Source organism: Stenella coeruleoalba (assembly GCF_951394435.1).
Source record: "Stenella coeruleoalba genome assembly, chromosome: 1".
Lineage (NCBI taxonomy): Eukaryota > Metazoa > Chordata > Mammalia > Artiodactyla > Delphinidae > Stenella > Stenella coeruleoalba.
This window is the reverse complement of record NC_137169.1, coordinates 85,876,922-85,903,828: the sequence shown is the minus strand read 5'-3', so window position 1 is coordinate 85,903,828 and position 26,907 is coordinate 85,876,922. Positions and strand designations below refer to the sequence as shown.

At 37.3% G+C, this 26,907-nt stretch overlaps 1 protein-coding gene across 2 annotated transcripts in view; it reads left to right on the top strand.

Annotated features, from left to right (window-relative positions):
- The first annotated feature begins 5,443 nt into the window (after window positions 1-5,443).
- Window positions 5,444-26,907, top strand: part of DPYD (dihydropyrimidine dehydrogenase) — an 814,043-nt gene continuing 792,579 nt past the window's right edge. For both annotated transcript variants that reach the window (XM_079926015.1, XM_079926014.1), the window contains exon 1: window positions 5,444-5,575. In XM_079926015.1, coding sequence (XP_079782141.1) covers window positions 5,537-5,575 — 39 coding nt within the window. In that variant the 5' untranslated portion in view covers window positions 5,444-5,536. The remainder of the gene's footprint in view (window positions 5,576-26,907) is intronic.

Sequence of the window (26,907 nt, the reverse complement as noted above, 5' to 3'; positions counted from 1 at the left end):
TCTTGGAGTCTTTGCAGAGATTATTTCCTTGCCTGGAATGCTGTTGATCTCTTCTTTTTTGCCTTCTTAACTTCTACTGTTCTTCAGAAATTAGCAGCAAAGTCATTTACTCAAGGTGTCCTTCACTGATTTCCCAGTCCTTCTGACATAATAGTTCTCTATATTTTCCTTGATATTGTTATTCATAGTAAGTACTATATTTTTGTGTGATTACTTGACAAATGTTTATCTCTCTAACTCATCTGCAAGCTGCATAAGCAGAGACTTCATTTCTTTTTTGCTTACCATGGTACCTCTAATGTTATTTACTATACCTAGTATGTATTAGGCATATAGTTATTTGTGGTATAAATAAATATATGAACAAATATAGGAATATCTCAGAATACTGAAAGAAATGATGAGACTTTATTATATGAGTCAATTTTTTTTATGTCCAGACACGTGGATAATTAAGTACATTTTACATGCAATATATTTTATCAGTGAAACAATATACAGTGGTGATAATGCAGCTTAGGTCCCCTGGGAAGTGGACCTAAGATAGAAATGTGCATGCAGGAAACTTATTTATTGGGAATTGCTATCTGGATGAGGACCTGTGGGAGTGGAGAATGAAGCAGGATGGACAGAGGGAGAAGTTGAACTCTTGGCAATTCCAACAAATGTCTCAGATGATCCCTCCAGGGACCTCTGAAGTTGGGATGGCCCCTCAAAGATATCTTGAATTTAGGCAAGTGCCAAACCTTTATGGTCCCACATCAATCAGTTATTGGATGTGCATTACCTGAGGAAGAGGAATGACCCTTAAGTGAATAGCTCTCTTTAGCCAGGGGCAATTTCCGAAGAGTGACTCAGCAAAGTCACTCTTCTGCCAACACGCCCAGCAGCTGTGAGAATGAGTACCTTAGTCTTAACTTGCAGGGAAGTGTGGGAACCTGTGAGGCACATCAGACATCCACTGCAGTTGACCAAAAGAAACACTGAATAATTTCAGTAAGGTTCTGTCTCAATCCCAAATATAAACACACTTGAAACTATGAAAGAGTAAAATCTCAGCAAGAAAACCAAGAGACAGCTATTAACTGCCAGCTGCTGGGATTATGGTAAGTTTTGATTGTGAGAGAGAAGCAACAAGCCTGAGAAAAAGGCCTCGAGGTAATGACAGAAATTCAGGGACTATTCATTCCAGAGGATATTTTTCCCCTAGTTTAAGTCGGCTAAGTCTATAAACCTCCAACTCACACTGCATTTTACCCCAAATCATTCTAGTCAACCATACCCCAATGGTGTATTTCTGGAATATGAGCATTGGAGAACATATCTTTAAACATTTAATGTGTAACACTGCATGGTGTTTTGCAATGTACAAAATACTATCACATATTTTGTCATTTAACTCTCATAATAACCCCATTCATCACTTACTCAAAATCACTATGTGACAGTGTGAGTTTTTGAACTAGTGGCTTAATTTTTGTGATGACAAGGACATTGTCTTTACTATACACTGAGGTATCACTAATGCCTATCTCAGGGCCTGAAACAATAGCATTCAGTAAGTAATCATTGAATAAATTTGTGACAGAAATTTATATTTTCTCTTTGTTATCTGTGATTTTTATGGCATTACATAATATATATGCATACATGTAGCACCCACATGTGTGTATGCATGTGCACATGCAGGCTTATATAGGATACATGGCATACACAGCTGAATAAATTATACCATGTTTATTCCATAAAATAGGACAAATATATACGTTATTATATTTTTGAGCAGGAATACTTGATACATTTGAGTCCAATTGATTTTTAGTCATTATCCTCTTTGTCAGTTTGGATAGGAGTTAATCTGGCCTTAGAAAATCAGATGGGGGAAAAAAGGTTTTATGCTAAATCAAACGCTCTGACTTTTTGGAAGAAAATCATCTTCCAAAGAATGTTTTAAAAATTGCTTAATTCTAGACTAAAGAGGGGAAATAAAAGCATATGGAAATCTAAATTTTCATTGTGTTTCCAAAATCATGGTACTGAATAACTTTTCAGAAATGAAAGATGACTCATAAGCCTTCCTTCTGATTATGGTAATAATATTCACTTGTGTAATGTAAATTATTAGGCTGAGATGCATTTTGGTAAATCTGTACACTACTTGATATGCTGTCCCTCTAAAGCCTACAAACAATTAATGGAACACCTGATATTTGACTGTGCTTCCAGACGGAGGGACAGCTTGACAAGTGCCATCATAACTTACAACTTTAAAAAAGTGTAGTGTGAATGCATTTGCAGTAAGCTTTAAACAGCTTGGATTATTTACAGGTACAACTGTGTTTAATGTGGATTTTAATGGATTTAAAATATTACTAGATTCCATCACTGATCATGGAGTATAGGTGTGGCATGTGAGCAATGTGATTATATGCCTTAATTAAATATCTCAGAATAGGATACATCTGTTTGGTGAGATTGAGAGGATGGTAAAATAACATTTAAATTTTCTATTTGATTATTGAGTATCACTGAAGAAGCTCTCACCTTTGGAAAGACAGCATATTTTGGGCTTTTATCCTCTATGGTGGTTTAGGAGAATAATAATCACATAAAATCAAAATGGAAATATAGTGTCTAACTCTTAAGGATAACTTGGACAACTAAAGTATGGATTGCAAACTGATAAGATTTGTATTAGTGTGCAACCTAAAACAACACATAAATCCATATCTCTGGTGGTCAGGAAATTGACTATTGAAACTTTCTGGTTAAACTGGAGAAGGAATCATACATATTAAAATTACATATATCATATTATATACATATTATATGTGGATAAATGCACACATGTGTATATCTCTTTCTAGCCTTCTAAATATGTGTATATGTATGTATGATATATGTATGCATATATAAAAAATATCTCCAAGAAAGAGGATATAGATGACTTTGGTGGTGAGTAAGGTATGGTCGTAGGACGATGAAGGAAATCAGACTTTGGAATTTTACTCCATGAAAAGAAAAGTAGTTAGTTTGACACATTTTAACTAGAAAATCATTGATAGATACTATGATTTTACTTCCCAGGAATAAGTGGAATATTGAGAAGAATATATGGTAAAGTGAAACTGTAAAGTAAAACTAAAGTTTCTAAAATGAATTGCTTACTGCATAAACTAACTTTAGGATTTACTGAGTTCATTCAGTCACCTAGTATTCCTGGTCCCATGTTTCAGTCCCGGTCTAGACACTTAATATTCAGTAGGCTACCAAGCCAGATGTGGACCCTCCCTTCCTGGTGCTTACATTCTAAATAGAAGACAGATATTAAACAAATCACACTCAAATAAATATGCAAATAAAATCTGACAGGGCTATGGAGACAAAAATAGGGTGTCCTGAAAGAGAACAACAGAGACAGGGTGGGTCTAATTTTGTTGGTGGTGGGGATAGGTCAGGGAAGGTTTCTCTGAAACCTGAAATACAAGTAGAATGGAGGACATGTGTAAAAGGAGAAAAGTGGTTGGAGAATGGGAAGATTACTTTGTGGCTGGAACATAATGACTCATGGCAAGAGTAGTCCTAGGTGAGGTTGGAGAAGAGGGGAAGAGCAGGTTATTCAGAGGTCACTATGGGTTTGTATTTTATTCTGAATACAGTGGGAACCACTGAAAGATTTATGCTGTGTGTGTGTGTGTGTGTGTGTGTGTGTGTGATGAGCCAATCGATACTTTTTAAAGCTCAATCTGGAGGGAAGAGCGGTAAGAGTAGAAGCTGCAATACCAGCAGCTTGGATCTTGGTGGATGCAGTGAAGAAAGAGAAATGAAGAAATGTTCCAAGATGTATTTAGGAGGTTGAATCCTGAGAGCTTGGGATGCATTAAATGTGGGAGAAAAGGGGAGTCAAGAATAGTTCAGGGTGGGCTTCCCTGGTGGCGCAGTGGTTGGGAGTCCGCCAGCTGATGCGGGGCACGCGGGTTTGTGCCCCGGTCCGGGAGGATCCCACATGCCGCGGAGCTGCTGGGCCCGTGGGCCATGGCCGCTGGGCCTGCGCGTCCGGAGCCTGTGCTCCGCGGAGGTGGGGGCTGCAGCGGTGAGAGGCCCGAGTACCGCAAAAAAAAAAAAAAAAAAAGAATAGTCCAAGGTTTCTATGTAACTTTCTACTTTCTCTTAATATACTATTAGATTTAAGAAAAATGTATCCAGCCTCTATCCAGGTTCTGGACGGTAATCTGATGGTTTGTTTAAAGTAGTCTTCCCAACCACTCAAGATGGTGAACACGCACACCCCAGTCATTCTGTTCTAGTCCTCTAATCTTCCAAGCTGGCATCTCAGTCTCCTATTAGTTTGCTCACTTCCTTACTCTGAGTAAAATTTCCATGAGACTGATGTGTCTTCTTGAAGCCTATGGGCAGAGCACCTAACACAGTGTTTGGTAACTGAAAATGTTTACTAAATATCTGTTGAATGAATGAAAATGTTTAATAAATATTTGTTGAAAGAATAATGATAAAGAGGAAATACTAGAATCCAAGGTGCTCACTATCTAGCCAAGAGGACTAAGAAGTGTGATAAAAGCCTTAACAGAAGTAAGCAGGACGAGTTACAGGAGAAGAGAGGACGATGGAGGGAGAAAGGAGGGACGCCTGGAGTACAGATACACTCAAAGATGAGGAGAATATTTTCTGGATTGAGACTGTCTCTAAATGAAGTCGTTCCCCTCTCCCCAGCAAGCTCTAGAACAAAACATAAAGAACAATTCTTCAAAAGAGCTTCACATTTTAGAACAATTTTTTAAAATAGACATTAGAACGTACTGCACTGCAAAAACACAACCTTGATTTTGTACCACCTACAGGACTTGCTACTTGCAGCTTCTGTCTGTAGAAATTTTTGCTCACTTTCATCCCGGGCCCCCTTTCTCTTCGCCCCTGCCCCCAGGGATTGTCAATTCTCAGAAGATCACTGACCTTGCCTGCTCCCGCCTATTTGTTGGATGGCCTGAGGAACATTTACTACTATCTTATCCCTGAGGAATTCTGAGGATGCAGCTGCCCATGAGACAATGTTTCTGCACCTTGCAGGGCTCCTGCGGAAGGAGAGAAAAGGAGTAATTAGTTACTTAGAGCGCCGACCGTTTTTACCTTGAATCACATCTTGCCCCTACGTACCTAGCTCAGCCTTTAACAGTTTACAGAGCAAAGGCCAGTCCCCAGAGCTACCGCTCTCTCCCTCCCTTCTTTCCGAGAACAGAAGGAAAACAAGCTGCTAGGCTGTGGGGCGGAGGCGGGAAACAGGGGGCGGGCTCCTTCCCGCCACTCGGCCCACGGTGCGGCGCGCGGGGAACCGCGGGGCCGAGCGCGCAGCCCCGCCCCGGGGGCGTCACCGGCCGGCGCCCGCCCCGCCCCCGCGCCAACTGCCTTCTGTTTTCCATTTCCACAGGCGCTCGGGCAAGCTGTTGCTTTGCTCTCCGGCTGGAGCCTGAGGACGCGGGGTGGTTTCGTCTGTAGGAGACTCCAGGCTGTGGGCAACGCCATGGCCTCTGTGCTAAGCAAGGACGTGGTGGACATCGAGGTACCGACTGCGCGCGGGCTCGTCTAGGGAGGGAGGGGGACGCAGCTGGCGGGTGCCCAGAAGGCCGCCGCGGCCACCGCAGGGCCGGGGAAAGTGGGAGAGGCGGGAAACTTTGCCTCCGCGGGAGGCCTTGCGGGGAGGCGGAGGAGCGAGGAGCCAGAGACCCGTGTGGGCTGGCAGGGAGGGAAGTGGGGGGCCCGCGACGGTAGGGGTGTTCTTTGGCTTGGGACCTGGCTGTTTACTTCGGAGTGGGGGTTAAAGAAGTCTCTGAGTGGCAGTGACTGAAGAACCACGAGTGTTCGAGAGAGATGGATTTTCTCAAAGGAGCGCTCATTTCTCACGCAGTCTATCCCGCACCTTCCCCTTTGCCCCTGTAAGCGTTTCGCGTTTCCGGACACCTCCAGTCTGCTGCCCCACCTCCAGTCGCGGAATAATGCATATTTGCAAAGTATAGAAATAAAGATCTGTGTGTCAGCTACAGCAGCCCCTGCTAGCCTTAGTATTGCTTATGAAAATAACATAGAGAAGAATGGGATAAGGTATTGAAAATATGAAAAATACAGTGCCTTCAGAAATACAAAATAAACTGTATTTTCCTCTCGTCAACAGTTTTTGATTCTTGCACTCTGTTTCTGTAAAAATGTCATCTTTCTTCCTGTGAATAAAGTCCTCCCTGAAATACATGACCATTTCCTTTGACTTCTCCCTAAGACCTTTATGTATGCGATGAGACAGATATAATAACAAACAGTGATTTTAGACGTACTAACCCAATGTCAGCACTTTTGAGCTAAAATAAACTGCTTTGTAGTTTTTTGTTGTGTTTTGTTTGGGGCTTTTTAAAATTTGAGTCTCCTACGCTGGTAAAACGTGTGTATGTGCACGCCTATGTTTTCCTTAGAATGAAAAAATTTTCCTTTCCTCAGTCCTTTCAGTGGCTTAAGTAAAATTTTAAAACCACCTGTTTGCAGAAGAGCTGCTTTTTGCCATTGTGTTGCCTCTGTGTTCTCTCTGTCAGTGATTGAAGGAACTTTGTGTTCTGTTTGGGGGATGATAGTAGTGTTTTCTCCAGATTCCATACATTGGGTTGAAAAATCCACTGTAGTAATAAGAGCCAAAGTATATTATGTGGACATGTCTACTTAATTTACTTGTAGTTTCTCTTGTGGATCGTTTACTTTTTCATATTGATCAATATGATATATTTAACCCAATGTTTATTCATGCACAGGGTAAAAGATACTTGATTTATGTCATTGTCCTTTTTGGTCCTTGTTACTTTGACTTCACCAAATGCCCCCTCTGCCCCGCCCCCCCCTTTTGAAGCTAAGTCAAATAGTACGTTTCTGACAGTATTAGGTAGTAGTGATATACTGATTTCAGAGATAAGAATGTCAGAGGGCTTTTGGCTTTTGAATTTATCTATTTCGCAGTTGTCCATGAAATCAGTTCATAACCATATTACACTAAGGAAAAAGATGCCAGTGAAACATTAACGACCAGCTTAATTTCATGAATTGTTTCAACTAAGACCATTTAAGAAGGTCAAGCCCTCACATTTACTCCCCTTAATCTAAGCTTAGTTGGCCCAATATTACTTGATATAGAATAGTGGCATTCAAGCTTTTTCACCTTTTATGTAGTTCATATATGCACCACACTTTAATCAGTAACATCTTTCATCATGCATGGGAATTTTCTTTTCCCTCAAAGTAATATGCACGATTCAGGAGCTAGAGTACCGTGAAAGGGTGTGAAATTAATCATTAAAATATAATGCAGTGAGGAAAAATACATTAAATCTAGAGGAATACATGCAAGCATAGATGTCTCAGGTGATCCTATTGACTCACCAAAGCTCATTTTTTTTTTTTTTTGGAAGAGTCAAAATGAATTATGAAGGTTCAATTTTCTATCAAATTTGAATGTATATATTGGATTTGCCTTTTTTGAATGAATTCTTTAAAATCATTGTCTAGAGGTTGATCTGCTTGTGACCATTGCCTTGTCTCAAATATGTGGAGAAGCACGTAATCTTTAAAAAAAATTATCAGTGTAAAACAGTAAGTGTTCAGTTGATGAATGTGAAAAGAACAGAAGGTGATGGTGACAACCCGCTATAATAGTGACTAAATTTTCTCCTTAAGCTACCTATAGAACCTCAGGTTTCAGTGAAGCAGCCAAGAAATATTTTTGTTTCTGGGGAAAAAAGTTACTGAGGCTTACAAAGTTGTTTTGTGTGCTCACTCCATATTTCTAGCCTCAATCCAATAGTGCATCAGGGTTTGAAGGGTTGGGAGCATAAAAAACAGTCAGAAGGTCACCAGACTCCAAAACTGAAATATCCCTGGGCCGGAAGATAGGCATAGCAAGGATGCATTAGTAGGTAATAGATACTAGGCAATAGAATCTAGCTCATATACTAAAAAATTATTGTAATTGTAGTAATGGTAGCAGATGTATGAGAAGTCAGACATTTCTCCAGACCTATTAATGTGGTTCAGGGCCTGGGATCTGGAGCGAACTGCCTGTGGTTGAGGTCTATGTCTACCCCTTTTTAGATAGGTGACGTTGTTTAGGTTACCTAGCTTCTCTGTGTCACATCTGCATAATCTGCTAAGTAAGGAAAATAATCATAGACAAGATAATAAACAAGATATAAAATAGACAAGATATAAACATAGACAAGATGTAAAATTAGTAAATAAATGTCACAACTTCACATCTTGTTAGGAAAAGGACAAAACATGTTAAAAAATAAAAATATAGAACAAATATCTTAGGAAAATCACTGCCTGTGAAATAACTACTATTTTAAAGTTCATTAATGGTAGCTATATACTTTAAAAAGATATTTTGCTTTGTGGGCTTACTTTTTGGATTTAGCTAAATTTTGTCAAGACTGACTTTTGAATACAAATTCTCCTGCGAAGGTTTTAAGAAAGGTGAATATCAGACATTGATCACGTTACCTGACCTCAGCAATACCTTCACAATAATTCATTTAGTTTGAACTGACAACTGGTCTGTTGTCAATATCTGCACTTTTAAAAGCAAGTAAGAATGATTTTGGAAGAGTTCACTTTTGTTCAATGTCTTGTTCCCCTCCACTGACATGGGTAATTGAGAATTTACTGTAAAAGTATAGCAGAGAGAAAATGTATGCAGGTACAGTGAGCTTTTAATTAATTCTTTGGATATTAGTAATTTTGGTAAGTATTTATAGCTGAACTAAATTGCTGTCCACCCCTTTACTGTTTCCATAATCCCAAATCAAGGTCTATTCTTAGAATTATCAGTTAATGATTCATAAGGAGTTATAAACTCATTTCAAATTTATGTTGAATAAAAAAATGATTTTAGTCCAATGTCCACAAAATCATAATGCTTTTAGAGTTAAGTAGAAATGGTTTCTGAATTACCGATAATGTGACTTCTATTCATTTGAGAAGATAATCTAGAATTTTCTGTGTTTGTTAATTAAGAAAATAAGATAATAAAACGATGGCTTTGGGAAATGGCAGTATAATGGAAACAACTTGGAGAAAGTAAATTTTCAGGAGAATTTTAAAAACAGGCTTATGAATTGGTAGAGATGGCAAAAGATATTTCAGAATGCCCTTTATCGTAACTACTTTTGCCCCTGGGGAGGGAGGAGGTGCATAGATCCAAAGGAGAGAATAAGGATTCAACTTTGCAGAAGTTATGGGTTATTTATTTATTTATTTAAACTTAAATGTTTTTTACTGCATCCATTTTTGTCTCCTTCCTTTTATTGATTGGGCACCACAAATCTCTGGGAATGCTATCTTGACTTGCCAAGGCTTTTAAAGCATTAAAAAAATTTTTTTTTAAATTTGTTTTGTGAGTTTGAGTTGTTAAAAATGTGCTTGTTCTCCTTATTTTAAGCTGTCCCGTGGACAATACTTAATTTTATTTTAAAGTATTTCTCCTTTCTAACGAATTTAGCTGGGTGGTAGAAATGTGTCTGATTATGTGATTTGGAAAGTTACTCCAAATTTGGAGAGTTATTCCAATGATAGCTCCTTGTAGTTTTAAGGTACTACACATTCCTGTAGTTAAGGATGGTTATGTATGTATTCCATTACAGTTTTAAAAAGAATTTTACCTCCTACATGTGAAGTAGATGGCTAGTTTCAGTGGTTTAATTAAAAACTGTGAGATTAATGACTAATGATGAATCTATCACTAGGGAGATTTTTAGATTGGATCTGCTTAATCTTAATCATAGCAGATAGTGTTGACTGATTGCTTAATTGTTAAAATGTGCTAAAATTCAATAGTCTCCTTTCTTACATTCTAGAAGGAAAACCCAGTTTTGGAAAGGTCTACATTTACAGTAAGGAATTAGTAAGAATACCAAGAAGATCTCTAGTCAGAATGCTGAGATAACTGGATGATCATTAAGCAATCATATCTTTCCTAAACTGTTGGAATACAGCATTTTACCAAACTCTGTATATAAACAAGCAACAACACAAGAGCTGAAAAATAGACCTTCCAATAAGGTAAACGTGTGTGGTCACTGTGGGTGAATTCTAGTAATTAGCATAAAGTTAAGTCAGAAAATTAGAAACACTAAAATTGAAGACAATGAGACTAAAAAAAAATCGTCATGAAATAATGTGACAAAGGAACTGTAAGAGATTTGATATAGTCTAGGCTTCAGTGTGGCCAAAGAGATTGAAAAGTAGAATTGGCCAATTTGCTTTTCTGCCTCTTAGCTAAATGGACACGATGATATATAGGAGGAAGAAATCTTCAGTCCTTAAAACTGTAAGGAAAGTTCTGTGTCATTCATATCCTGCCTTAATTAAAAAAAATTTAATAAGGCATTCTAAGGTTATAAATTTATCTGTAATCAGGATTTTGATATTCAAATGTGACGTGTTTGCCTTCTGGACTTCATTTGCTCTTAATCCTCCATGTTAAGACAGAGGTATTTTTTGGCCTCAAACATCAATAATGTGGGTGTTCACAGATATCCTGGAGCCAATTATACTACTGATAACTCTTAATAGGATTATGTCTTTCCTGTGGTTTATAATTATTACTGCTTCCATTGCTTTTAATTAAAATGTTATACTAGTAGATAGGAAACAGCTGTATTTAACTCAACATATAACTTCTTTCAGACTCTTTACCACACTTATCTATATATTGATGTTAGGAACTCATTATTTTTGTATAAAAATTTTTATTTTGTATTTCACAAAATCAAGCTTCATTTCATGGTTAGTTTGAAAAATAAACCAAAACAAACAAACAAACAAAAATTGTGTTAAAACGGTCCTGAGTTCAAATCCTGACACTGTTATTTTTCTATTTGTGTGATTGTGGTCAAGTTGTTTCCTGGACTATCAGTCATTTCTTCCTCTGTCAGTTGGTTTTAATCTTAATTTATTTCATGCAATAAATTAAGGATTTAATTTATTAACTTTAATTTAATTTTATTTAATAAATAAGGATTAATTGGAGTCATGTACATATAATGCCTTAGACAGCATCTGTCACTTAAAATATGTGCTTTTTGAATGGTAGTAGTTATTGTAAATATTATTATTGCATATATCATCTGTGTTATGTAAATGTCATTTGGCTAGACTGTTGTTCAACTCCAAGAATTAACTAGTGGTATCAAAAGCTGTTAAAATACGTGAAGAAAGGGAGAGTTAATGAAGTTAAAAGAATTATGAGTGAGGCTTACTACAGATGAAAAAATTTTGCAGACATGACTTATGAGAAAATTCCTGAATTCTTTTGGTCAGTATTACCAGTGAGATGGGGGAGTTTTTAAAATTCAGGTCAAATTAAAGAGACCTTCTTCATGTTGAGTTTTATTTCTATTTAAAAAATATTTTTAATACCCACTGTATTACCAACCCTCTAGTGTAAGCTGCAGGAGATTCAAAGGAAGTATGTGGCACAGGCTTTGTCTATATAGGATTATCCACATCTAAATCTCTGGGGAATAAGATTCAGATTCAGCATTGACTGTTCTCCTACCTCCTAACCCTTGCTGTTTTACTGCAGTGTACATATGGATTGATATTTTTGGTGTTTTTCTGAGTGTTTTTGTGACGAGATCAGGCGCAAGCATTGGTGAAAATGGTTTCTTGGCATTCTCAATGATATGTAGAAGGGATTGGTGTTATCCTTTTCTGAAAAGAAATCCCTATACAATTATTTTAAGAAAAAGTGTCCAACTCCATATCTCTTTGTGTAAACTGGACTAAACTTATAGTTTCTCTAAGTGAGCATATTAGCTTCAAAGAGAGTTTCTTTCCGGACTTCTAAGCATCCCTGCACACACTATATTTGTATTTATAACTTTTTGAATTCCTAGGAAGGAGGGAATTGGAGATAACCTATTTTGCACCAGGAAAAGGTAAAGTGTGCCCTTTCTAAAGGATGACTCAGATAATAAACTTTGTATACTAGGTTATGGTAATTTAATTTCTTTGAGGATTTCAGCTTGGTTGTGTAATAGCATTCTCACTATCTTCTACCTCTATCATAATAATTAAAGAGACAATCCGTGTCCCTACCTCCCAGGTGCTTGGTAATTGATATTATGAGTGCTTATGAATGTCCCCTTGAGGTACTCCTGGCTAGGCCACTTTGAAGAAAAATCTCTTCATCAATAATGAAGCCCTGAGGGCCACTTCTCAGGGGACCCACACAAAATTACATGTCAACTCCAGGCCTGATTTATACAGATGGTGCTCAAGGATGGAGCCTGACTGTACTTCTCCCTCCCCCAATATTTTATTACCTACCACTCTCTGCTGATCCTCCCCATGCCCTTCCCCACCTTCACCTCTCTCCCAAAACTTCATCCTCCAGTTTTCAACTTGTTTTACCTACTCAAGATTGACTCATCTAAGTAGATCTGTTTGTTTAGTCTTTGTGAAATCCTTTGAATGATATTAAAAATTGACCATAGTAGCATGTTAAAACTTTAGAAATGTTAGTATGTTTAATTAAAGGCCATGAGGAAATCTTCAGCAAAACAATAGAAGATAATGTGTATTTACTATATGTTAATTAAAACAAGTATCCTGGGATAGGGGCCAAGCCTGGGGATATTTTTGCTCCATAAGTGAGATCCCTTGCTGTCTGACCTTGTGGAAATCATTCAACCACTGTGAAGAGTTTGCTGATTCCTCAATGAGTTTGCTATTGATCAGTCTTTTACGGATGGTTTGTGATACAATATGGCAATGGTGAAATTGTTTGGAAACGTGACCTGCTGGGTGATCATATTAAGGAAATGCAAGGTAGTGGTGTGGAGCTACTGTATTTTACATGCTAGGTGGGATTAAGTGCACCATTTATACCAGCTATAAGGATTTGATATACTTATTCACCTGATTTTTAAACTTTCTTCATGCTTGCTTGCTTCCTTTTCTTTTTTAATCAAATGAATGAGTTAAGTCTAAATCTCTCCAGAGCACACAGAAAAAGTCCGATCCTTCTTTATATGGCTGGAGTTCTGTGAGGGTGATCTGGAATTAATAAATTCATATTTTTGTGTGTCTGTAGAGTGATGCTGTATTTAACTAGGAATTAAGACCAGAGATTCCAGAAAGGAATCAGTTTCTCCAGTGTGCTTTTTGATTGATAACTGTCAACGGAAACTAGAGTACAGATAGTGGATTCCCAGCCCCACAGAAATTCAAGTTACCTTTCTCTGACTCTTTGCACCACAGTGTCCTCAAAGCTTTGGGAATCTTCTTCCAAATGTTCTTCCATGACAGATTTTGGGGAGTGCTGGTGAAAAGTTTGAAATCCTTGGTAATTCAAAGAAGAAAAAGTCATTCAGTTCTCTTCACAGATCCCTAGGATTAAAGCATAACAACATTCACAGCAAAATACTCTTTATTGGGGGTTAACTTTCAATAATTTTTAAAAATTTCTCTAAATTAATTATTTTTCATGATCATTACAGAAGATTCAAAAGATGCAAAAAAAAGTGAAAAGAAGATCCCAAACATACAGTCATACCACATGAAACAGTCATGCGGATAGTAATTTAGTATTTTCCTATACATGAGGTTTTTTCCCAAAATAGTTTAATCACGTATAATATTCATTTAGGTATAGTTGATTTACAATATTGTATTAGTTTCAGGTGTATAACGTAGTGATTCAAAATTTTTATAGATTATACTCCATATAAAATGTTGGCTATATTCCCTGTGCTGTACAATATAACCTTGTAGCTTATTTATTTTACACATAGTATTTTGTATCTCTTAATCCCCTACCCTTATCTTGCCCCTTTCTGATTCCTTCTCCCTACTGGTAACCACTAGTTCTCTGTATCAGTGAGTATGTTTCTTTTTTTGTTATTTTCATTCATTTGCTGTGTTTTATTTTAATTTTTGATTCCACATGTAAGTGATAACATACAGTACTTGTCTTTCTCTGACTTATTTCACTAAGCATGATACCCTCAAGGTCCATCCATGTCATTGCAAATGGAAAAATTGGCAAAATTTCATTCTCTGTTTTGGCTGAGTAATATTCCATTATACACACGCACGCACGAACACACACACACACGTGCGTGCATGGCCCCACCCACCAGCAAGCAGGCTGCCTTAAGACCCCCTGAACCCACAGCCTCTCCTGGGCATGGCCCTGTCCATCAGAGGGCCTAAGACTTGATGCCACACACCAGGGAGCAGGCACTAGAAGTGGGACACCCCAGCGCCCTTCAACCAGAGACTCAAGGACCCAGCTGTTTCCCAGCTCTTTACTGGACACATACTAGTTCCAGAACCCCCTGGGTCCCACCCCACCCACCAGTATGTGGACACCAGTCCCAGGTCAGTTGCACCTGGCAGCCTGCCTTGGCAGGACCCAGCTCACTTACCAGCGGGCCACCACCAGCACTGGGACCCAGTGGGCCCTGAGCCCTCCTACCAGCAGGCTAACACCAGCTCCGAGAAACCTTGGGCCCCTCAGCCAGCCACCCTAGGGCTGGCCACTCACCAGTGGGTTAACACAAGCCTTGGGACACCCTGGGGCCCTGCAGTCAGAGACCCTGGGACTTGGCTCTGCCCAGCAGTGAGCTGGCACTAGCCCTGGGACCCCTGGACCCAGCTGCCAGTGTCCATCACAAGCCTCAGGCCCTGCCAACCCTGGCCCCACCCACCAGCAGGCCAATATCAGTTCTGAGATGTTTCCTTAGCCAGCTGCCCTGATTTCCAGCTTCACTCACCAGCACACCAGCACCAGGTCTGGGACACCCAGAAACGCACAGCCTGCTGTATCAGAACTGGCACCACAAACTAGCAGACCGACACTAGATCCAGGAACCTTAGTGCTTCGTCCACCCACTCCAGAGCCCAGCTCTGCCTACCGAGCCAGTACTAGTCCCAGGACCCCCTGGGGTTCCACAGCCAGCTATCTTGTGACCCAGTGCTGCCAACCAGTAGCCAACAGCCTCTGCACAAGGCAAGGCCTGGCAACCAACTGGACGAAGGGCTGGCCACGCCTACCAGGCCATCCACAGTAGTCAGCCTGCCACAACAGAAGTACCCATGCAGCCTTCATAGAGGCACCACTAATGCATATAGCTCTGGTGATCAGAGGGGAGTATACTGCTGGGATGCATAAGGCATCTCCTACAGAAGGCCACTTTTCCCAGGTTAGGAAACATAACCAACCTACCAGATACATAGAAATAAATACAGCAACTTAGGCAAAGTGAGGCGACAGAGGAACATGTTCCAAACAAAGGAGCAACGTAAAACCCCAGAAGAAAAACTAAGTGAAGAGATAGACAGTCTTCCAGATAAAGAGTTCAAAGTAATGATTGTGAAGATGATCAAAGAACTTGAGAGAAGAATGGATGAACAAAGTGAGAAGTCAGAAGTTTATAACAAAGAGTTAGAAAATATAAAGAGGAACAAAATAGAGGTGAAGAATACAATAATTGAAATGAAAAATACACTAGAAGGAATCAACAGTAAATGAAATGATACAGACGAACAAATCAGTGAGCTGGAAGACAGTAGTGGAAATCACTGAAGCTGCACAGAAAAAAGAAAAAAGAATGAAAATAAATGAGGACAGTTTAAGAGACCTCTAGGACAACATCAAGCTCACTGATATTCCCATTATAGTGGTCCCGGAAGAAGAGAGAAAGGGAAGAGAACATGTTTGAAGGTATCATAGGTGAAAACTTCCCTAGCCTGGGAAAGTAAACAGACATCCAGGTCCAGGATTCACAGAGAGTCCCAAATAGGATCAACCCAAAGAGGACCACACGAAGACACACTGTAATTAAAATGGCAAAAATTAAAGATAGAGAATATTAAAAGCAATGAGGGAAAAGCAACGAGTTATGTAGAAGGGAACTCCCATAGGCTATCAACTAACTTTTCTGCAGAAACTCTGCAGGCATAATATATTTAAAGTGATGAAGGGGAAAACCTACAACCAAGAATACTCTACCCAGCAAGGCTTTCATTCAGATTTGATGGAGAAATCAAAAGTTTTTACAGACAAGCAAAGGAAAAAGAGTTCAGCACCACCAAACCAGCTTTACAAGAAACGTAAAAGAGAGTTCTCTAAGGGAATAAGAAAAGGCCAAAATTAGAAACATGAAAATTATGAAAAGAAAAAGCTCATTGGGGAAGGCAAGTCCACCACATACAAAGCTAGTAAGGTTAAAAGACAAAAGTAGTAAAATCATCTATATCTGCAATAGGATACACAAAACAAAAAGATGTAAAATATGATGTCAAAAACAGTAGTAGTGGGGAGTAAAAATGCAGGGTCGTTAAAATGCATTTGAAATTAAGAGATCAGCAACTTAAAGCATATATATATATATATATATTTGAAATTAAGAGATCAGCAACTTAAAGCATATATATATATATATATATATATATATATAGCTATATATAAACCTCATATCAACCACAGACCAAAAATCTATAATACATACATGCAAAAAATAGAGAAGGAATCATATATAATTTTATACTTGCTTTTTTATCCTGTCAGAAGTATTTCCCTACATTCTTACTATTTAAAAGGCAGCATGATTCTCTGGGAGTGGAGATACCAAAGTTTATTGAAAACATTTATTATCAGACATTTGTTTTTAGTGTGGTTATTAAAAATAATGCTTCAACAAAATTCTTAAAATGTTGTAAATATACTTGAGAGGGTGGCTTTAATGATTTGTAGTGCATTTCAGTTCTGCCCTTCTAACCTACAATGATTCAACTGAATTAAGCATTTTTAAAAAATATTTTTTAAATGGAAAAATGTCTCATTATTGGGTACAAAGAAAGGACAAAATGGAATTGGAACCAATCACCCATTTGCCTCATCCTCTCACCACTGACACAAGGCTATGGAACACTCAGGCATCTGGATGTCCTTTCCTTTGATGTGGATATGACTTGATTTGCATTCAGTCCTGATCTGATGCTTATTTCTAGATTGTGGCTTTACTGCCTGATGATGGTTCCTTATTTTTTCTGCCCTGGGAGAACAGGATGAGTAAGGTTGGGATTCAAGTTGTTATCTTGAATGAATAAATCTCAGGATGTGATTGCAAATGAATAAATGTAACACCAACTGCAGATGTCCCAACATGTGACCAAGGATGGTAACTTTTACATTGTAGCCCCACCTTTAAAATCACTCTGTCAGGCCAGATTCTCAAAGGATTCTTTCACCTTAGGTCTTCATATCAGAAGAATGAGTTGTGTGTGTGTGTGTGTGTTTGTGTGTACACACAAGCACATGTATGTTTGCAATTTTTTCCTTTTTCTTTTCCTTATAGTACTTAGGAAGAGAAAAGGGGCAGTTAGTGTAACTACTTTTGCCTCAACACAGTTTTCTCACATGACAAATTTAATAAAGCAAAACTTTTTTTTGTTTTAGATGTGTTAACCAAAATAACTTTTAAAAAAACATTTTCTTTTCTTTATTTTTCAAATTTTAATCTTTTGGCTGTGCCTCGTGGCATATGGGATCTTAATTCCCCGACCAGAGATCCAGCCTGCACCCCCTGCGTTGGAAGCATGGAGTCTTAACCACTGGACCGCTAGGGAAGACCCAAAATAACTTTGATTCATGCTTCATTTTAAAGCTAAAATTTACTTGCAACCTGAACTCTGAACATTGGTATGCTTAAGCCTCTATATTTTTTGAAAGAGATAAAAACATTTGTAGAAGAAAATTCTCATATGTTCATGAATATTACTGCCCATCACCCCTTCACACCAAAACTAGACAGTAATAAACGAAACTTTAAAATATTTTTATACATGTTTAAGATCACATTATCATGAAAGGATTCTCGAAAAGAAATTATCCACTGCAGGTATGACTGTTTTAAGGATTTGAAATATTTTTGAGTTGTACAAATTCATATGGCTGCTATCAGTGTATGAATGTGTATGAAATGATACCCTTGAAGGTTAATATTGATTTTTAATTTTTAAATAAACAATTTGATGAAAACTGTCTGATTAGTTCAATTTGCATTTATTTGAATATTGTAAGTTTGAACATTTTTCCACATTTTAAAATAGTTTGCATTTTCTTTTAAATTATGTTAACAGAATTTTAATATAATAATAACAGAAAATAAGAAATACAAATAAGAACAGTAGAAATATCACCGATTTTAAGAAAATTAAGTGCTAATGAATTACAAAATCAGAACAAAACTAATGCTATTTTGGAAACATACCATCCACTAAAACTACCCTCAGATAAATTCAGAAATGGTAATAGATCAGTAGACTTAACCTATTAAAATATTTATTGGTAATATGTAATGGATCATTATTATTTATTTTAATTGTAATGAAAGGGTAGCATGGATTAGTGATTAAGAGTATAGGCTCTGGAATGAGAGCGCTAGTGTTTGTATCCTAGCTCTGCCACTTACTAGTTTTTGACCTTAGCAAATAACTTTTTTTGTTTGTTTCCTTGCCTGAAAAATCGGGGCAGTAATAGTACCTATATCATAAGATTGTTGTATGGTTGAAGGAAATAGTGCATATTCAGTACTACATATTTTTAATAGTTCTAACGCATAGTAACTGTGTAATGTCAGCTGTTAAAATATTAATAATGGCTACTAATTATTGTTTTGACTCCAGTGGACTTTGTATCTCTGAAAATATCTTGTTTTGATATTTTAAAAACACAGAAATCTACTTTTTTTGTTTTGTCCATTTAAAAATATTTATAAATTTCTTACTGTGTGCTAGGCACTGGTCTAGATTTCAGAAACACATCCGCAAACAAGACCAAAAAGATTTCTGCTTTCAATAAAATTGCACTACAGTAGGCGAGTAATAGACAGTAAAAAAACTTTAAAATGTGTGGTTAGTTTTAGACAGTATGACGAGTTTTGGTAAAAGTAAACCAGAGTAAAATGATGCAGAATGACTAGTAGAGCCTTCTTTATATGTAGCAGTCAGAGCAGGCTTCCTTATGGAGGTGACTTTTGAACTCAAACCTGAAAGACCAGAAGTCTGTCATGGCTTTTGAGTTAAAAAAAGCAAATCAAAGAGGTAGGCTAGAACTTAGTTTAAAGAGCAAAAAGAAGTAACCGGTGTGAGGGAGATACAGGTGTTGTATGTAATGGCATTAAGTTTGAAATCCCTATTTGATATCAAAGTGAAGATATCAGATAGGCAGCTGGAAATAAGCATCTGAAGATCAGTGAAGCAGTCCTGGTGGAGATGGATATTGGAGAATTATAGGGCTAAAACCACTTAGAGACAGTGGAGCTAGACAAGGGGCTGAGGAGTCTGGTATCACAGAGACCAGGGAAAGAGGAAGGATGTGTTAAAGTCAGCTGTCTTTATTGCTGTTGAGAGGGTAAGATGAGGGCATAAAGATTTTTTAGTTTGTTAACATGGAGAAATTGTGAGCTTGACAATAGCTAGCTTGGAGAAAGGAGCCAATAAGAGTGGACTGAGAAGAGAACAGAATATAAGGAAGTGATAGTATGACAAGTGATAACTCTGGGGAAAAATTCTGCTGTAAAGAGGAACATGGAAATGCGGAAGTAGCTGGAAGGGGATAAAAGAGCATATACACATGTTAATGGAAGAGATCCAGTGGGAAGAGACACCAGTGTTGAATACATAGGAGGGATAATTACATGTATGAAAGGATTCTTTTGGTGAGAGGGAATAGGATTGATAATATAAGCATTAGAGTAGAAAAAGTAGAGAGGTGGTATATTGGGTGGTGGGAAATTGAGGGAGTTTCCATCTGATGGTTTTTATTTTCTCAATAAGCGTATGAGGCAATATCGTTAACTGAGGCTAAGAGGAAGATGGAATATAGATTTGAAGAACAGATGAAACTATGAATAGATTTTCTGCAAAGTGGGAGAATGAAAACAATAAGAAAGTAGAGTAGGATTGTTAGGCAGTGTTTGTTTTCCATTTGAAATTTGTCAAAAATTTAACATGAGAACAGTGAACATAATTGGGAATTCTCCAGCCACTTTTAGCTGCTTGGGTAGCTAGAGAAAGTAGTTAAAGGGCTTAATTGGGTTCAGATTTGCCTGGGCAATGAAGTTGATGTGAGAGAGGGGAAGGGAGTTAAGGGTGTTTTGAAGATGAGGGAAGTCAGAATACCAGGGGTGCACTCAATGGATTGGCAGTCTCAGTAAGGTCAAAGAATTTTTGTAAGAGGGAAGAGTATAAGAGGTGAAGATTAGAGTGGTGTGTTTGAAATAAAGCTTTTGGAGGTGGTGCAATAATTAATAACAAGACTAAGGGAGATGGTGGCTGAAGTGATGTGGAAGAAAAAAAAATTGTTGGTGAGACTGTTGAGTAAGAGGCACATGCTGGATGATCTAAGTGGCTGTTGAAGTCACTGGACTGCTGAAAAGAATGGAGGGTATGGAAAGAAAACTCGATGTTAAATTTTCACTGAATTTGGGCAGAGGGTGGTGTGGTGACCAAGGGGTTGGTAGATGACAGGAATGCAGAGTTATAAGGAGGAGAATCAGAGGAAAGATGATGTGAAGATACATGAGGAAAGATGGCCATATAGTCGACTACGGAGGCCGGGATTGGAGTGATGCATCTACAAGCCTAGGAATGCAGAGGATTGTCTGCAAACACCAGAGTGTCCAAGAGACTACCTACAGGTTTCAGAGGAAATATGGCCAGTTGACACTTTAATTTCAGACTTATAGGCCTTAGAACTGTGAGCCTGTTGTTTTAAGCCACCCAGTTTGTGGTATTTTTTAATGGCAACCATAGCAAATGAATACAGATTTTAATATGAATTGCAAAAAAGCTGGGATATTTGTGGAAGGAAGCAAGGGAAGGAAGGATGAGATTTTGGAAGTAGAGATAGCTAAAGTTTGTAAAAGAGAAGATCTTTATTAAATTCACATCCATAGTTTAAGGAAGTAATTAGGGTTAAATATCATAATATATTTTAGAGAACCCTAAATATGCTGTTAAAGTCCTAGTTCTGCCACTGTATAGATTTGTCAAATTAAGCTAATTTCTGTATCTATAAAATGGAGATCATGGTCATTGTCCTGTCTGCCTCATACTATTATTGATTGGAACAAATGAATTAAGAACAAATGCATCTGGAAGCTGATATTATCATGAAGTTCTTTAACTTACAGACATGTACAGTCGTTGTATGAGGGGAAATATGTTTATTATCAAATATGATAAAGAACCAAGTAGATACATTCTAAAATCTACACTAAAAATTAAATATGTATTTTTCCAAAGCTAAAGTTACCAACAAGGTATATACCTTCATTCAGTTTTATAAGTAATTGTTAAGTATCTGCTATATCCTAAGCTCTACATTAAGTACCATGTGGGAACTGGCTAAAAAGGTAAATGCGTCTCCCCTCAATGAGCTTATGACATCAGAATGGAATTTGAAGCAAATTGACAAATAAGTATAAATCAGGACAGAAGGTGAAAAGTGCTTGGGTGTGATGGTTCAGAATTATGGTGTTAGAATTAAAGTATGCATGTTATAAATCCACATTCATGCAGCTTGGTGATTTAGCTTTACACTATTTTCATTTTATTAAATAAATGATAATAAAGAGATACATGTAAGTTGTGTTATAATCTTCTCCCACCTTCACTCCAATCTCCTGTAATTCAGGGGCCAAAAATGAGTTAGGTGTCTGTTTCTAGGGACAGGTAGAGGAGGGCTCTCCTGGCTTAAATGGGTCAAGTGTAAGACAGGTGTAAGTACAGGAGCTGGCAGTGTTAGAGTTAAGAAGGGTGAATGTGGGTCTGTGTACTCACAGCACTTTTTTCCTCCCTGCCTTACTTAAAAACATGTTTCCAGCCTTACAAAGATATATTAGTTTCAGAAATGATAAAACCAAGGGCATAGAAAGGTTAAATGGTTCGACTAAAGTCAGTAGTGAACTGGAAACTAAAATCTATGAATATGAGCCCAGTTTTACATTGCTCTTTATTCAGACATTAAAATACATGACATGAAAATGAGGAGTAAAAGAAGTACAGGAGTGGGAAGTCCTTCAAACGTTACATTTTTTCCCACTGTATGCATTCACAAAATTTCTCAATAAGATGTTTTATATTCAGTTCTTCAAGGAGTCCTTCACATGTGTAAATGAAACAAGGTATGAATGGCTTCTAATCCACAGGCCAGATGGTTGCAGTGGAGGGGAGCTGATGAGGTTTCATCAATCACTTCTCAACATGGTGTCAACTGACCAGTTTTGCCCTTTGCCAGGCTATGTTGATCTCTGACAGGACACAGTCTTTAATTGTTGGAGAAATTAGGAAAAATAGGCAAAATGGACTGCAGAACTGGAATTGGCTTTGGGATTCTATATGTATATATATATATTTTTTTCTTTAGTTTCTATACATTTAGACATTTGTTATAAAACATTCACTGGATCCCTTGACTGAAGGACATTATTCTTTTGCAATTCTACTTTATAACAGTGATGATGCCACTGTCAAGACAATCAGTTCATATTTGAGAATTAGAAAAAAATCATTACAAGGCTATGATCTGTGGTTAATTTATATAAGCCTAACCATTGTCTCTTTTGCATCTTTAGTACTAATACAATTTTGAATTAATTATACTACAATGGCAAATACTTAAGAGTTGCATATTGTGTAATTGTAATTTGCTCTACAATGTTCAAAACAAAGCAATTTGTCTAGTTCTCAGTTAATCTGAAAATGAAATAAACCAGGAGTCTATGTAAATATTTCATTTCTCAATTTTAAAATAGTATACCTCCATATTCACCTATGGTTTAAAAATACAACCTTTGGGTTTGATAACTTTTATTCTTTGAGTCAACTTTTCTGGGGATATTAAATTACATTGACTAGTTATGCAAATGCTCATGCTATTACTCAAGCTCACCAGTGCCTTTTAATATCCATGGGAACTACTTTGGATTAATATGGAACTTTGAGTTCTTTCCATGTTATTAAGGTACTGTCACTGAAATGTTATGATTACCTTGCTGCCCAGTGAATCCTGTGGAATAATCTATGAATTATCCCATTGTTTTAATAAAGGCATCTTTTTTTTTTTTTTTTTTTGGTGGTACGTGGGCCTCTCACTGCCGTGGCCTCCCCCGTCTCGGAGCACAGGCTCCGGACGCGCAGGCTCAGCAGCCATGGCCCACGGGCCCAGCCGCTCCGCAGCACGTGGGATCCTCCCGGACCGGGGCACGAACCCGCGTCCCCTGCACCGGCAGGCGGACTCTCAACCACTGCGCCACCAGGGAAGCCCATAAAGGCATCTTTAAATGTAATTTAATTAGTGTAACAAATGGACAAAATAAAAATAAAAAATAAAGAAAAGCTTTTAAGGAAATCAGTGGTGCTCTTTATTATTCCTCCCAGTGATAGGCTGGTAAACTACTGATTGGGAGTGGAGAAAGGGGGACGGGGAGCAGGGAAACCATGATTTGTAGTGTTTGCTGATTACCAGGGGGTAGATACATCCTCCACAGCAGGTTTTACACCCTAAAAACATGAAGTTGGGAAAAAATGTTAACTGTAGGCTCTCCAGTACCCGCTGGAGCTGGGTCCAGCTCCGACAACACTGACTTCTCTGCAGCTCTCTCCATCTTCTCTCCATTCCTTTTTTAGAGGCAACACTTTTAGCTGTTCCTGCTTTTAATTTACCCATAGTATGATTCATCTATCACATTTTTGGACATTTTTCTTTTTATCTTTGGCTATTTGCCTAGCAGTTTTGGAAAAGTACAGTTTTTTAAAAGACCACCTAAAGATTAAGATTTTTAAAACATTAAATATTTGGATCTCTGGGTTCCTCTAGTACAGTTGAAACTAATTTAAATTACCAAATAGTGGGCTAGAAAGTGAAAAACAGTGAAATGTAAGATAGTTCCAAGAAAAGTTTTCCAAGGAATAATTTTAGAAAGATATTAGTGAACCTAAAGATATTGCTATGTTAATAATAGAATTAATGTAATAACACGGGACATTTCTACAGCCTTGCTCATATTAGATATTGCTTTGCTAGTCTAGTATGTTTTGCCTATTTCAAGATTCTGGTTATGGCAGAAGCTCTACTTTGGAACTGATTCATGAATTGTGAGAAACACCATTTTTTTGTATACTTAAAAGTTATCAAATGCTTCAGTTCCATAACCTGTATTTTTAGGAGGGTTGAATTTCATTGTATTTAAAGTTTTCTTACCTTTTCCAATAAAAAGTTATTATGTTCAATGTAAAAAAAAAAAGCAAAAGAAGTCTGAGATATCTCATTCTCTGATAACGTTAAACAGATCATTTCTAGTACTTCGTTTTTATTTCACTTCATTGTAAATACTACGAGATGTATTAATCATCCAGCCTTTGCTTCCTTAAATCTTAACAAGTGTGTAAATAGCACAAATGTTGCTCACAATTAATTCTGTTATGTAATTATGTAGCAATCTTGTTAATTTCCATCACAGAGAGTCTTCCATTAAGTCAAATCCTCCTCTATGCTAACATAATAACCTTAATTACAAGTTAATATCCATCATTTTTGAGGAAAATGTTTATACCTTTGAATAAGTTTAAATGCCAGGAAGGCTTATAGAAACTATGTGGACCTATACAGTGATGGAATTGCCTTTTATCAAACACCTGGAAGTTACTACAGTTATTTAGATTGAAATAGAGAGTAATAGCTGATTGTTTCCTAGTAGTATGCCCCATTTTAGAAAAGTCTTAAAAGGTAAATGGTTCTGTTTGTATGCTCTTTTTACTAAATATTCTATGACTAAAATAAATCTCACTAGAAGCTGAATGCTACTAATTTGATAAAATTATTACTCATTACACAGCAATGTAACTCTGCTTAAAATTTATTTTCAGTTATGAATCTGTAAAATGACAGCTGAAGTGCAAGAAGCTTTGTATTGAAAGTGACAGTGATAATTTACTCATCTTGAGATGAATAGTATTTCAGTGGCAATGGAAAACTTTTAATGCTTAAAGAATTATTTTAAATATGGGGATCATGTGATCTTTCCTGTGGAAACAAAAGAAGCCTAGTTTTATCCAAAAAATCTGAAACACTGAACTTCTGACCTATTATGCCTCTCTCTGGTCTGAATATTTATACGTTTCTTGATTGTTGCTCCATTTCTGCTTTTATATATACTTCCAGTCAGAAGTGTGGTCAGAGGCAATGTAAAATAGTGGATAACTCAAAATATTTTGTAGCTTCTTTGTAGTAATATTTTTATATGAATATGGTGAAGTAATGGAATCAGGAGACTTGGTCCTAATCTTGACTGCCTTTAACTTGGGTTCTCCTTTCACCTTCCTAGGTTCATCTATCTGTAAATGGAGGTCCCTTACAGCTCTAACACTCTAAGGAGGTGCAATTCAATTCATTGTGAGCCTCATTTATGTTATACCTATACAAGGTACTGAAGGTACTGAGATGAGTCATAGCCATTCATTATAGTCGATATGCTCAAGTCTTGTTGGGCAGACAGGCACATAAGTAGACTTTTTTTTTTCTTTTTTTACAGTGTAGATTTCAATTGGAACACATGATCTAATAATATATGTAAAAATTTTTATAAACTGAAAGTGTTAAGCATATAATTTCTATTATAATGGAAGTAGTGTTACTTGGCATTTCTAAGTTGTAAATTGTATTTTTGGTACCAGAGCATCTGTGATTTCTTCACAATTAAGGAAAGATCTTAGCTTTTCAGATAAGATGTCTGGACTTCATTCAAATTCAACAATTGAAAGGCACTGGTAACATGCTGTATTTCACTGTCAGTTTTTTTAGTCTATGTGTCATTTGTAAGATAACACCAGTACTCAAGTGATGTGTCAAAAAGAATTGAACACTTTTTCCTAAGCCAGTTCTGTATCTCAATTTTTATTTTCTGTGGTTACCCTTTCTCTTATAATCACAAATTCCTGACATGGGAGATACACTTATTTTTCTGTCTCTTACAGCTTTCATTCATTGTCATCACCTCCTTCCAGAGTTTCCTTAACAATATTTCTAAGATTTGCCTCTTTCTTTTCATTTAACCTCGAAACAGGTAATCAATGTATACCAGTTAGTTTGTTAGGTGCTGTGGCTAACAGACAGATAATAGATTTTTCTTTAAGTCTGACTTATTCATGTCTTATTTACATTGTTATATGTCCTAATACAAAACTCATTTCATTATTTACAGTGAATATACTGCAATATCTGAGTTACATACATTAAAAGTAAATATGAAGGTAATATTATTGCTGCCCATGGAGGAAGTAGAGTAGTGATTAACAGTATGGAATCTGAAGACACTCTGCCACTCTCTGGGCAAGTTACTTCACCTCCTTGTGATTTTGTTTCCTCATCTATAAACTGGCAATAATAATAGTAATGGCATCACAGGATCAACTTGAAAAACTCTTAGAATGGTGCCTTGTGTACTGGAATCTCCGATTTAACATCAGCTATTATAAACAGTCATCCAATGTAAGAACATTAGAAAAATGTGCCTAAGTATTTCTACAAAGAAGAAACGTTATAAAATTTTGAGAAAGAGGAGTTAAGCTGTCTTCTTGTTTGAAATATATATTAGGCTGAGAATAAATCCTGAAATTAAGTCCAAAAATATTGATAGAGATAGTGTATCTTGGGAGCACAGAGTGTGTAATCTACCACAGCCTGGTAAGTTGGGTTTAACATAGCTTGGTTTGAGTGGATTGAAGGCAGGGAGTGTGCAAAGGATGGTTATGGAAGGTTTCCAGAAAACAGTGTACGAATGAACATTG